The sequence below is a fragment of the Cicer arietinum genome, chromosome 4, assembly GCF_000331145.2.
Source record: "Cicer arietinum cultivar CDC Frontier isolate Library 1 chromosome 4, Cicar.CDCFrontier_v2.0, whole genome shotgun sequence".
NCBI lineage: Eukaryota > Viridiplantae > Streptophyta > Magnoliopsida > Fabales > Fabaceae > Cicer > Cicer arietinum.
This window is the reverse complement of record NC_021163.2, coordinates 50,588,169-50,600,336: the sequence shown is the minus strand read 5'-3', so window position 1 is coordinate 50,600,336 and position 12,168 is coordinate 50,588,169. Positions and strand designations below refer to the sequence as shown.

General features: G+C 32.1%; 1 protein-coding gene and 3 pseudogenes across 1 annotated transcript; 3 read left to right on the top strand and 1 right to left on the bottom strand.

Moving 5' to 3' along the window:
• LOC101488633 (superoxide dismutase [Fe], chloroplastic-like) overlaps positions 1-3,293 on the top strand; it is an 11,918-nt pseudogene extending 8,625 nt beyond the window's left edge.
• Positions 3,294-5,274: 1,981 nt separating this feature from the next.
• On the bottom strand, positions 5,275-7,188 carry LOC101488310 (cell division cycle 20.5, cofactor of APC complex-like). Its single transcript, XM_073368111.1, has 3 exons — positions 6,472-7,188; positions 6,287-6,389; positions 5,275-6,170 (listed from the first exon to the last, which is right to left on the bottom strand). Exons 1-3 carry the CDS (start codon positions 6,514-6,516, stop codon positions 5,761-5,763), a joined length of 558 nt encoding a protein of 185 aa, XP_073224212.1. The 5' UTR covers positions 6,517-7,188; the 3' UTR covers positions 5,275-5,760.
• Positions 7,189-8,149: 961 nt separating this feature from the next.
• LOC101515556 (RHOMBOID-like protein 9, chloroplastic) lies at positions 8,150-10,082 on the top strand (annotated as a pseudogene).
• LOC105851966 (mogroside I-E synthase-like) lies at positions 9,794-11,581 on the top strand (annotated as a pseudogene).
• The last annotated feature ends 587 nt before the right edge of the window (positions 11,582-12,168 follow it).

The following is a 12,168-nucleotide window of genomic DNA, read 5'->3' as shown; positions in this document are numbered from 1 at the left end:
ATACATAAAGGGTACTTTAAAATTATGTCAGTGACAAGTACCTCGGAATGAGATGAAGTACCTTGTGCCTTCCTTCTCATCTCCTCATTAAGAACACTTCCCTTTACACTTTGCAAAGAGACAACACCATCAGAAGTTGAGTTTGTAATTGAAACCCGAAAAGTTTCCCAAAAATCTGGTAGAGTATTCAGTAGCCATAGTCCCAACAGTTCATCATCAAATTTGATACCCATACCTGACAATTGATCTAGGAGCCCTTGAAAATCATTTAAGTGATCTGAAATAGAAGTCCCCTCCTTGTACCTCAAATTCATCAAGGAGTTCAACAAATACAACTTATTATTCTCTGATTTAGAAGCATACAAAGATTCAATCTTCTCCCACAAGGATCTTGCATGTTCTTCATTAGCAATGTGATTATAAACATTGTCTTCTACATATTGCCGAATAAAACCACAAACCTGCTGATGTTCAAAACTCCAATCCTCATCAGTCTTGGATTCTGGCTTCTCACTAGCAAACACAAGAAGATGCAAATTCTTCACAAATAATAGATCCTTCATTTTTCCCTTCCATAAGTGATAATTAGTGTCATTCAAACAAATCATTCTATTTGTATTTGTCTTCATCATTCAAACAAGTCAAACAGCCCCTTAACCAAAGAGCTCTGATGCCACTCTGATGGAAATTCAACAACAAATAACAATAGCAACTCTAACAGAGCTATATGCAGCGGATAATCAATTTCCCAAACTTGCAAGAATCTGTGAGGAGCAACAACAAATAATCACAGCAACTAAAATCACTACCACAAAGGACACCATAATTTTTAACGTGGAAAAACCTTCTCAATGTGAGAAGTAAACAACCACGGGACCAAGCCAGTAATAGAGCTCCACTATGATCAAAATATGGGTACAAGAGAGTTTCAAATATGGCACAAATTCGTGCTCAGTTACCAGCCAAAAACAACAAGGTAACCAGCACAACAATCAGCCAAAACAATGAGAAAACAAGCATGAAATTGAGAACAAAGTTCAGCAGAAAAACTGCTACTGTCCGAGCTCAATTTCTCCCACCTCAAACCTCTGATCGACGACCCAACCGGTCAGATTGAAGTACCATGAGTCACGAACCTGATGTCCAAATTTCAGCCCGATCTGACGGTGAACGAAGGAGAAATCGCAAATCTAGTGCAGCTGCTCTGTTTTATGCGAAAATGGGTTTTGCTCTTCCTCTCTCACTTTTCTCTTTGCCTCACTCTCTGAATTCAGCTCTCTCTCTCCCACTAATCTGACCTCTTTCCACTTGCTTAAGTGAGACACATGGGCTTGCGCTTGGGCCTTTCTCCACATAGGAAGGGAGCCCAAAACCCAACAGTTTGTCATCATTATCAGCTTGAATGACTTACCGGAAAATTTGTTGGTTTTTTCCAAGGGTGATTTTCCCTTACATTTTTTCTTATGATGCCGCTGCATTTAGATGTATCATCATCATCACCACCACCACAACATTGTGTCAGTGAATTGAGTGAAAGGAGAGGACTTGGAGTCTGTTCAGTTGTTTGAGCGAGATTACTAGCTTCTGGTTTACCTCAATCATCGGTTACTCTGTTGTGCAACTTTAACTTTATTACAACTGGCCATTTAACTTCTTTCTATGTGTCATATCAATTACACTGAACTGATTAAACAAGAGAGATTCATATAGTTCTCGAAATGACCTAAACATCTGTCATGCGCATGCTGGGAATTTGACATTTGACTGCTAATACATAATTAACCAATATCTTCGATAATGAAAATTCTCAGAATGCTTTGGAGCCAATTATGAGCCAGGATACATTTGAGTACCATTGGGGAAAGCACCACAGAGCTTATGTTGATAACTTGAACAAGCAAATTGAAGGAACAAATCTAGATGGAAAGTCACTAGAGGAAACTAGTTATTGCGTACTATAATGGCGACATTCTCCCAGCTTTTAACAATGCAGCACAGACATGCATTCTTATAAGTTATAACCATGAAATCTAATTCATGTTTCAGAACCACAGCTTAGTAATACTGTTCAATTTTATTACAGGTATGGAACCATGATTTCTTCTGGGAGTCCATGAAACCTGGTGGTGGTGGAAAGCCATCTGGGGAACTTCTAATACTGATTGAAAGAGACTTTGGTTCATTTGAAAAATTTGTTGATCAGTTCAAGCTCGCTGCTTCACACAATTTGGTTCAGGATGGGCATGGCTTGCATGTCAGTAAATTACCCTTCCCACCATATACTCATTTTTGGTCGTTAATTTAAGTTTTGGTATATCTGACTTAGCATAAGGTCTTTACCTTTTTTCTCTTCTTCTTGTCATCTACGAAATACAGATAAAGAAAACAGACTTGATGTTGGAAATGCTGTAAATTCTCTTGCAACTGATGAGGACAAAAAGCTAGTCATCCTGAAGAGTCCTAATGCTGTGAACCCCCTTGTTTGGAACTATCATCATGTAAGTACTAAGGACTAGTTATATTGTTATATTGATCATCATTATTTATTAATTTTAAATGTTTCGAAAGATGAATGTTGGGGTAGGATAGAACTAGAAGTATCTGATGAGATTTTATATTGATTTTTTTTGCAGCCACTACTAACTATTGATGTCTGGGAGGTTTTAATTAAAGTTTCTTTTAGCGATTCAATGACTTTAAAACTAGTATTTCATCAATAACAAATTATTGACTTTGTGATTTATACTTGACTTTTGTAGAGCATGCTTACTACCTTGACTATCAGGTGATATGTAATTCATAGCTACAATGTTCATTATCTTTGAGAGTTCTATTTGATTAATAAATTAGTAAATATAACTTAGACTATCCTATTATTTTGTAGGACCGTCGTCCTGGTTATATATCAGTGTTCATGAATAAGCTTGTTTCTTGGGAAGCAGTAAGTTCAAGACTTGAGCAAGCTAAGGCTGTAACTGTGGAGAGGGAGAGCGAGGAGGCGAGGAAACAAAGAGAGGAAGAAGAGAAGTCAACAACCAGTGAAGCTATGCCTACTGATATTAGAATACAGAATGGGTGAGTTTATTTTATTTTTTTTGTCTAGAGTAGACAATGTTCAAAATGGCTTATATTTTGTACCAGGTAGGTGTGTATCTATACAGGTTTAGTGGCTTCAAGCTGCAAATTTTGTTCTCTATTGTCATTATTCTAAATTAATGCTTCATACATGCAATAATAGTAGTATGAAGTCTTATCATGTGAATTATATTTACGAGTAAGAATCAAATTCAGTATTTGAGATTTACAACACACACTGTGCACCAACTACTTGCTCTAGACCTCGATGGTTATTATGTGAAAACTAGTAAAACTTTGATGTTACAGAAAATTTTAAAAAGCTGCATTTCTTTTGAAAAGAGAAAATCGTACCCAGTTGTATAATATTAGTCAGTTGTCCAATAGACCCTTATATGATTTCTTTGATGGAATTAGCCTTTTGATGATAAAGTAATTAGCTTATTCTTTTTTGTCAGTCACTATTATAAGAAAAAAATTGACCTCAAATCTTGGTCACTATTATAACCAAAAGGGATATATATATTTTACATGAAATCTGAAAAAATTAATTGCACTCAACTGACTCTCATAAGAAGAGTGCTATATATTACGAAGAACTCATAGAAGAAATGTGCGAAAGCGTGCTGAACTTAAAGTAGATCACGAGCTTACAAACCCACAACTTATTTTTTATTTTTTAAATATTATAAAGCATTGTATTTCATATAGTTTTTTTATAAAGCTTCTTCCAAAATAGAAACGTCTACTCTGCCTATATAACCACCGATCACAAAAAACTATCATAGTAGCCACTATCAACCAGTTTTGCAATCCAACCGTAAAACTTGTCTCCTGCCACCATTTTTTTTGTCATGTTTAATCTCATTTTTGTTCATTTTCATGAATATGTATAGGGTTTCAATTGGGAATATGTACAAGGTTTCTACAACTAATATTTTCTATAGTTTTTCTAAAAAAAATTTCCATCAAGTGGGATGGTTGAATTTTCCTTGTTATTTGTTAACCTTCGCAAAAATAAAAATTGAAGGGTAACTTGAATTTGTGTAACTTTAAGCAATAGTACACACAATTACAGAGAGAGTCTATCTGAATAAATTTCTCACATGAGATTGTTGCACCAAATGTGTCCTTGTTTCTTAATTTGAATTTGTTTTTATTGATTTTTTTTTTTTTTTTGTAAAATACAGAAAACAAAGAGAGAAAAAAGATATCGGGGACAAGACTTTTGAATGTGTTCTAGTATCATAATTTGAATTTGTTTATAATAATGATCAAAGTATTTGCGTAATCAAATTTATAGCATTTTTTTTTTTTTTGGGATTTCCTAAAATATTACTAACATGGTCATGAAGTTTATTTTTATTTATATATTAAATATAATCAATTTCTCTTTAAATTTAAATTAAAAATTTCAATGGATAGTTTAGGGACATTTTATTTTCTAAAAATATTTTCAATTTTTACTTTGTATGATTGTGATTGAAATGATATTTGGTTGTCATTTTTATGAATTTTCAAAATTATTAAATCTATTTTTATATTTTAAAAAATATTCTTAATGTCTTTTTTAATGTTAATTTTATTAGTGGGAATCAAAACAAAAAGTAAGCATACCATTAGTAAATTGTTCCATTTTTAAAATCAAAGAGATTAAAATTCACGACTAAGACCTATTCGGAGTGGTTTTAGCTTTTAATTTTCAAATTTCAAAACACTAAATCTGCTTTTTAGTTTTAAGTTTTTTTTAGAAAAATTTACTAATTTTAAAAATTGTTATCAACATTATTATGTTCCCTTTAAAATTTATTAACAAAATCCTTCCCTTCATAATAATAATAACAACAAAACATAATAATATTTCAATTATTAAATTTAACACTACATTTTAGGATGTGTTCATTCTATTTCTAGCATTTATATTAATAAATTTTTTTTAAAAAAAAAATATGTATTTTGTTCTGCATATATGAATTGTTTTGAATTTAATTCTTACAAAAATAAAATAAAAAATTTGTTTAAAAGAGAATGGAATGAAGAAAGAGTTTAGGAAGGTTGGTTGGTTCTCCCTCCCCCACCAAATACAGAGAGCATTTAGATACTTTTTTTTTTATTTTACAACTTTTATAGATTGCACAATCAATTTAATCTGTTTTAAAAAAGAAAAATCAATTATTGTTAAAAAAAAAAACAAATAAATAAAACCATCAACTTGATAGCTAATTTGGGTGAATTTTTCCATTTCAATATACTTGTGTCGGATAAAAGTACAAAAACTATTTTTCTCTATAAAAAAATGTATATTCAATTTTAAAAATCAATGACATAGTAAACAATATGAAGACTACCCTAAGACATCAATGTCGTTATTTTTCCATCATCTTATCAGCATTGTCTTCATAGATAAAACGTTATCCAGACCTGAATTATCTTTTGTTTTAGTAGCAGATGGCTCAAAAAATTCCAAAAGCGAAGAGACTCATCTGCTCGAGCTGAAACAAATGTTAACACATCTGGACTCTACAAGACATAAGAGCATAATATCATCAGTTATTAAGTAAGTAAATTAGTAGTTAAATATTTTAATTATAACTCATTCAATGTCTCTTAATTCACCTGAGATAGATGGAGGACTCTCGAAGTATGAGTGCCCAAGGTTCCGACTTTAGTCATAGATGGATATTCTCACAAACAAAGTTGGTTGTGTTCTGCAATTGAACTAAAGCCATGACCACTTAATATCTCCTTGTGATGTCTATTCCATTCTAATCTAGAAATCTCAGCTTTGGTATCTATGCTGCAAATGCTGGTTCCCTTTTGTACGTTCCATAGCTTAATGCATCCATCGTCCACGCCACCTCCAGAAGCAAGCACAGATGAATCATAGGGGCACCAAGCAAGTGCTTTGACAGAAGCACTGTGGTCTTTAAAACAATGCAAGAATTTTGATGAGTTCATTTTATTTGACTCCCATACATAGACTAGACTTTCACTACCACCACTTGCCAACATATTTCCCCTTTTCGACCATTTTAAAAGGAAAATTGCTTCTCTGTGTCCTTTTAGCTGGGAAGTCACGTTACTTCTTGCTCTAACTGCACACAAGAACATCATAATACAACAAAATGTTATTTTATTGTCACAATATTTTATTTTATCAGTAACTTAATGTATTCATAAATAAAGCATTTAGAAATTTAAATCTAGATACCATCATGGTTGATTATAGATTCGTCATGGCTTCCAGAAGTTAAAATATTTCCATTCCAAGCTAGAGCTGCTATCTTTTCACTATGACCTTCTAGCTTTCTTATCTGAAAAATCAGAACCCAAGCAAAAGAATAAGTCCACTGTGAAACCAGGCAGATGAGTAGAGAGAGATGCATGCATATTTACCAGCTTGGAAGTGACAACATCATAGAGATGAAGATTAGAGTGCATAAATCCAGTTGCCAAATATGAATCCTCTGACTAGGAAACACTAGTTGGATAATTATTGTCATTGGATTCAAACAACTGAGACACATCAACAGTAACAGAGTTCCACAGATACATTTCTTTGCCTAAAGCAAAGAAATAAATTTATTTGACAAATAGATTAAAATGAAACCAAAACCAAACCTAAGGCAGTTTTCGACGGATACTTTGGTTGCGGTTGATTTGAAATTCTGTAGCATCTTGTTGTCGCAACACATCCATATGACGAATAGAGTTTTTATTTGATTTTGGGCATCCCCTAAAAACCGACATACAAACGGCCTCCCATTTGAATCTAAAGTCAGCTGCTCATCCAATTTCTGTCTATAGGCTTCCTGTCATTATACAAGAAGATGTTTAATAAAGCCCCACTTTTTGTAGAACAAACGATTTTCGAAATTCAAATAAACAACAAAAGATTAAAACTAGATTAATCTTGAGAATTTGATCAAGAATTGCTTTTCTTGAAATCTAAAAGTGGAATGAATCAAAGAAAAAGAATACATTAAAATTTTGGTTGTGAATATTTTTGGTTGATTGGTTAGTGAACAAACGATGGGCTTATAAATATCCATCAAACTTCTATTGGGTATGAACTGGTCACCCTAGAAATAAAAATGAATGAAAATAAGCATGCACAAAAGAAAGAAAAATAAAAAAAAATAAGAATAATGAAGGAATGGACAATAGTATAATTACTGGAAAATGTTGGAGCATGAGAAAGCTTCTTAGAGTGTACCAATCTTTATCAAGATTCCACATTGTGATGATGAGAAGAAAGAGAGTATCAGAAGAATTGAGATGTATCGGAAGAATTGATTTTTAGACGTTTCTATTTCTATTTCATTTTTCTTATTTTTTTATTTAATATTTAATTAATTATTTATTATAATTAATTATTGTAAGAAAAAAATATTAATATTAGTATTTGTTAATCCTTTTATTCAGTGAGTTTTATTAATATTTGAAGCGTGACATATACAATGAATATACGTAGGGGTATTCTGATGGTCCGCAATTTTTTCCAAATTCGACTTGAAACATTATTGGTTGCAGCTCTGGAATTTGGAAATGAATATAAACATACTGCAAATTGCTTAATGCATTCTGCAAAGATGAATAATATGTAAGTATCTCTGTTGCAGACATAAACAAAGAATATCGCACCGCGTCTAATGTTTAAAATCATAAAGATGGATATTTAATTCCAACACAAATACTCAAAGAACAAAATTTAGGAAACCAAATACTTTTGTGAATATAAGAAGTGGTCCAATATCTGCTTTAGATTCACAGCAGCAAAATGAAACCTCCAATCTTTACCTCATGTAAGTCTTGATCTGTCATAATGAAAATTCCTGTTTTAAGCAGAAAGATTTTTAAGAAAAGCAGAAGCTATTTTGTGTTTGTTTACCATAATGAAAATACCTATTTTAAAAAACTCATCTCTTGAAAGTGGTTTTCAAGAAAAGCTAGCTACTCAAAGTAGTTCTTTATTTGAAGTAGTTTTTAGATTTTTTGTTTTCAGATTCTTTTTATAAAATAACTCTTTTATTTCCTTCTATGTTGTGATATTTGGTGCAGTGATATTTTGGCACCAGTCAACATTGCAGTATTTCTATTTGAAATCTCAAGTCCTATAAGGAATGATGAATTAATGTTGTTTTTACTTCCTCTGCTATATGGAGCAAAGATAAATCATTTGATCATGGTTGGAGAATGGTGGAGGCTTTTAACACCAATGTTTCTGGTACAAGATTGAGAATTGGGTCTGTGTTTCCATTTCACATACATAGTGCACTATTTACATGACACTAGTCATCACCTAGGACTAATCACATCATTTAATTATGATGTTTTGTTTAAATTTGTGCTTTGTTTTCTTAATTTACTTTTGGGATTGTTTTTCTCTATTTTGGTGTTTATTTTAAATTTGGAAGGGGTGTATGTGTCATTTAAATAGACCTCAGAAGATTTGGATTGCATGCTGTCAGCAATCTATGCATTCACACACTCAACACATTGGTGGCCTTTGGATTGAGATCGGACAATCCAGATTTCAAGCTCGGTCGCTATTTCAGTTTTTTCAAATCAAAATCTACATTGAAATCTCAACCGTCCGATCTAGATCCAATGTCCGCCGATATGTTGACTGCATGAATGCATGGATATGACAGCAAGCTGTCCAAATTTGACCAGGTCAGTGCAATTTCCTCTGATAATTATTAATATTTTTTAAATAGATATTGACTCAGGTTTTTAAATCCACCACTCCATTCACTCACTTCATAGAAACCATCATGAAAAATCAGGAACATAATGCATCATGTGTATTATTAGTGTATACTCTTGATGAGAGGCGAAACTAAAGTAAGAAAGTATCTTATGTCATTTGTTTTAGATATAAACTTAGTAGCACATGCTTGATTGTCATTGATCTCATTGTGAATTTGCTTCATGTGCATACTTCTTAGCAAACATTTTCATATGCAGCATGCAGGAATATTTCACATGCAGCATGCAGAAAGTATATTTCTGTTCTGTCTTCAACTTTCTGTGTCTAACATGAATTTGTACTCAGGGACCTGTATTTGCAATAATTGGTGCTTGGCTCATGTACCAAATTCAAAATAAAGATGTTATTGCAAATGATGATTCTGAGAATCTATTCCGAAAGGCGATAGTTGTCACAGCTCTTGGTTTCATATTATGCAACATTGGTCCAATTGATGAATGGTATGTATGGTTTACATTATTTAGAGAAAGTAGCTTATTTGATATAACACAACACAATATAATAGAAATTTCAACTCATAAGCTTAGCATGTCAAAAGCATACATGAAAGACCATAGTATTGAGATGGAAGAAATGTACTCTTAAGGAAAAAGTTTAATATATATATTCCAAAATGTGAATCAAATTGTAAAATATAAATCTTTACATGATGGCTGACTCATTTGTAGGTCACATTTTGGAGCAGCTTTCACAGGCATGGCATATGGCTTTCTAACTAGTCCAGCTCTTCAGTTGAATGAAACATCACCAAGAACTGGTGGAAAAGGACTCAAACTTGTTACCAAATATGGTGGTTCTTTTAAATCACTAATTATATTTGCCATATTCATTGTCGTGTTAAGCACATTCCTTTTGTTTATGGAGCCACCTCTCATTGCATTGGCACCTGTTAATGAAATAGCAATTATCGCCTTGGAATATACGTAGCTATTTCGTTGATGCAACATGTCATCGGCTTGTCAGGTTTTTCCGAAAGATTTATCTCATAGGACAGCACTGTCAACTGTCATACAAAAATATGTACATTTTACAAATAAAGTAGATTAAGAAGAGTTGAAATGCATCATGGAAGCATTTGATATGATATTTGTATATATGATTGTATAAGCTTAGTCCTTGGCCCCAAAGAACAATAGATGTAACACAAACAATAATGTTTTTAATGATCTTTCCCAAGATAGAGTATACAACATATGTACATTATGAATTAGTAGTTTGTGACATATGATTCTAAAAATGGATTTGAATATTTGTCTTATTTCATTTGAAGGATTGTCTTGTTTCAATATCTTATTTTGATTAGAACCAATATATTGCTTAAATGGAATATTGACTTTGGAACTAGACTAAAAATATTGGAAACTATAACAAGTCTTCAACACTACATCATAGAATTGAGACCAACAGCTCAATTGGAAGTCAGCTTTGGTAATCAATCTCTCAAAACAAATATACTGAAGTAGAGTAAGAAATTTGAACTACATGTTGCTGTTTTTCTCACTCAAGCTTGTTCTGTTAATAACATAAATTTTTATGCTTTTAAGGGATGGTCGGATTTACCTTTGTTAGAACAAGAAATTGTCGTACCAGGATTGCCTAAGCTTGAACCTTGTGATTTGCCATCTTTTTTGTATAAATATGGAACTGATCCTTGCTACTTTGATATTCGTACATACCAATTTTTAAAGATTCATCAAGCTGATTGAGTTCTTACCAACACATTTTATGAGTTAGAGCAAGAGGTAAATTCACTTATACAATGTTTTCAATTTTTTGTTTTTGTCTTAACCATTCGGTTTCAGTGAAAGGATCCTGCTAATTTAGAGTTTGGTCGAGACCTAAGTATTGCGAATTTTGAAGTCTCTGCAACAGCATGCTGCAATTTAGGCCGCATAGATTGCATTTTCCCATATTTTCTTTCACTATAAAGGTTCGCAGTGTAACTGTGACCTGCAATATAAAGTCGTGGTTGCAAGTATTGTTTTAGATATTAATGATTGAAAAATCTGAAATGTGATTGTATTTAGGTTGTGGATTGGCTTATGAAGATTTCGCCATTAAAGACAATAGGACCATGTGTTCCATCCATGTTTTTAGACAAAAGAATCCAAGATGACATGGAATATGGGATTAGCATCTTTAATCCAAATTATGAAACTTGCATCAAATGGTTAGATACTAAACCCAAAGGATCAGTTGTGTATGTATCTTTTGGAAGCAGGGCAAGTCTTAGTGAAAACCAAATTGAGGAACTAGCTTTGAGTTTGAGAGATTGTGGAAAATATTTCATATGTTTTGTTGAAGTTTCAGAGAAGGGTAAGCTTCCGAAGGAATTTTTTGAGTCAGTGTCACATAATGGTTTAATAGTGACATGGTGTTCACAACTACAAGTGTAGGAACATGAAAGTGTTGGTTGTTTTGTGACACACTGGTTGAAATTCAACATTGGAAGCTTTGAGTTTAGGAGTAGTTGTGATTGCTATGCCAATTTGGACAGATCAAATTACTAATGCAAAGTTTATTGTTGATGTGTGGAAAATTGGAGTCAATTAGAAGAGAAACAATTGTAGATTGTATAAGGGAAGTAATGGAGACTGAAAAGGGAAATGAATTAAAGAAGAATTGTATCAAATGGAAGAATTTGGTTAAGAATTATGTTGACAGGGTGAAAGTTCTGATGAAAATATTGTAAAATTTGTGAATGATTTGAACATTCAAAGTAGGAATTATTAAATTATATTTTGAAAGTAGTGTGTTACTCTCGTAAGTATAGTTCAGATGTGAAAAGATTACAAGGACATTTGATAAATTAAGACACAGATTTAAATCTGCAATATTCTACTTCTCCGTACTTACTGTGGAGTTTTACTTGTTGACTTTTAGAAAGAAAAAACTAGTAGTGTGTTAAGCTCAAACTATGATATGCTATGTCTGGTAAAAAAAATTGGATTCTGGTGGTAATAGGTGTATAGCAAATTTGTTTTATTTTGATTTACAATTTTAGTATGTTACTTCGAGTTTGTTATTTTAATATATACCGTTAGTATTTTCAACTTCTCAGAATTAATTTAGAACTATATGCTAACCTGCGTGTTGCGCGGGTATATTTTTATTTATTTAATTTAAGTGGATTTAAAAATAAATTAATATGAAGTTTTACGCCACAATTTAGTATTTATATCATTAATATATATACAATTTTACCTCACTCGATTATTTTAATCATTCTTCTTTATGGTAATTGTGAAATTTTTTATTTTAAATCGGATGTATTAGAATTTTAATTTAAAAACATTCAAATTGTTACTAACATTAATAGA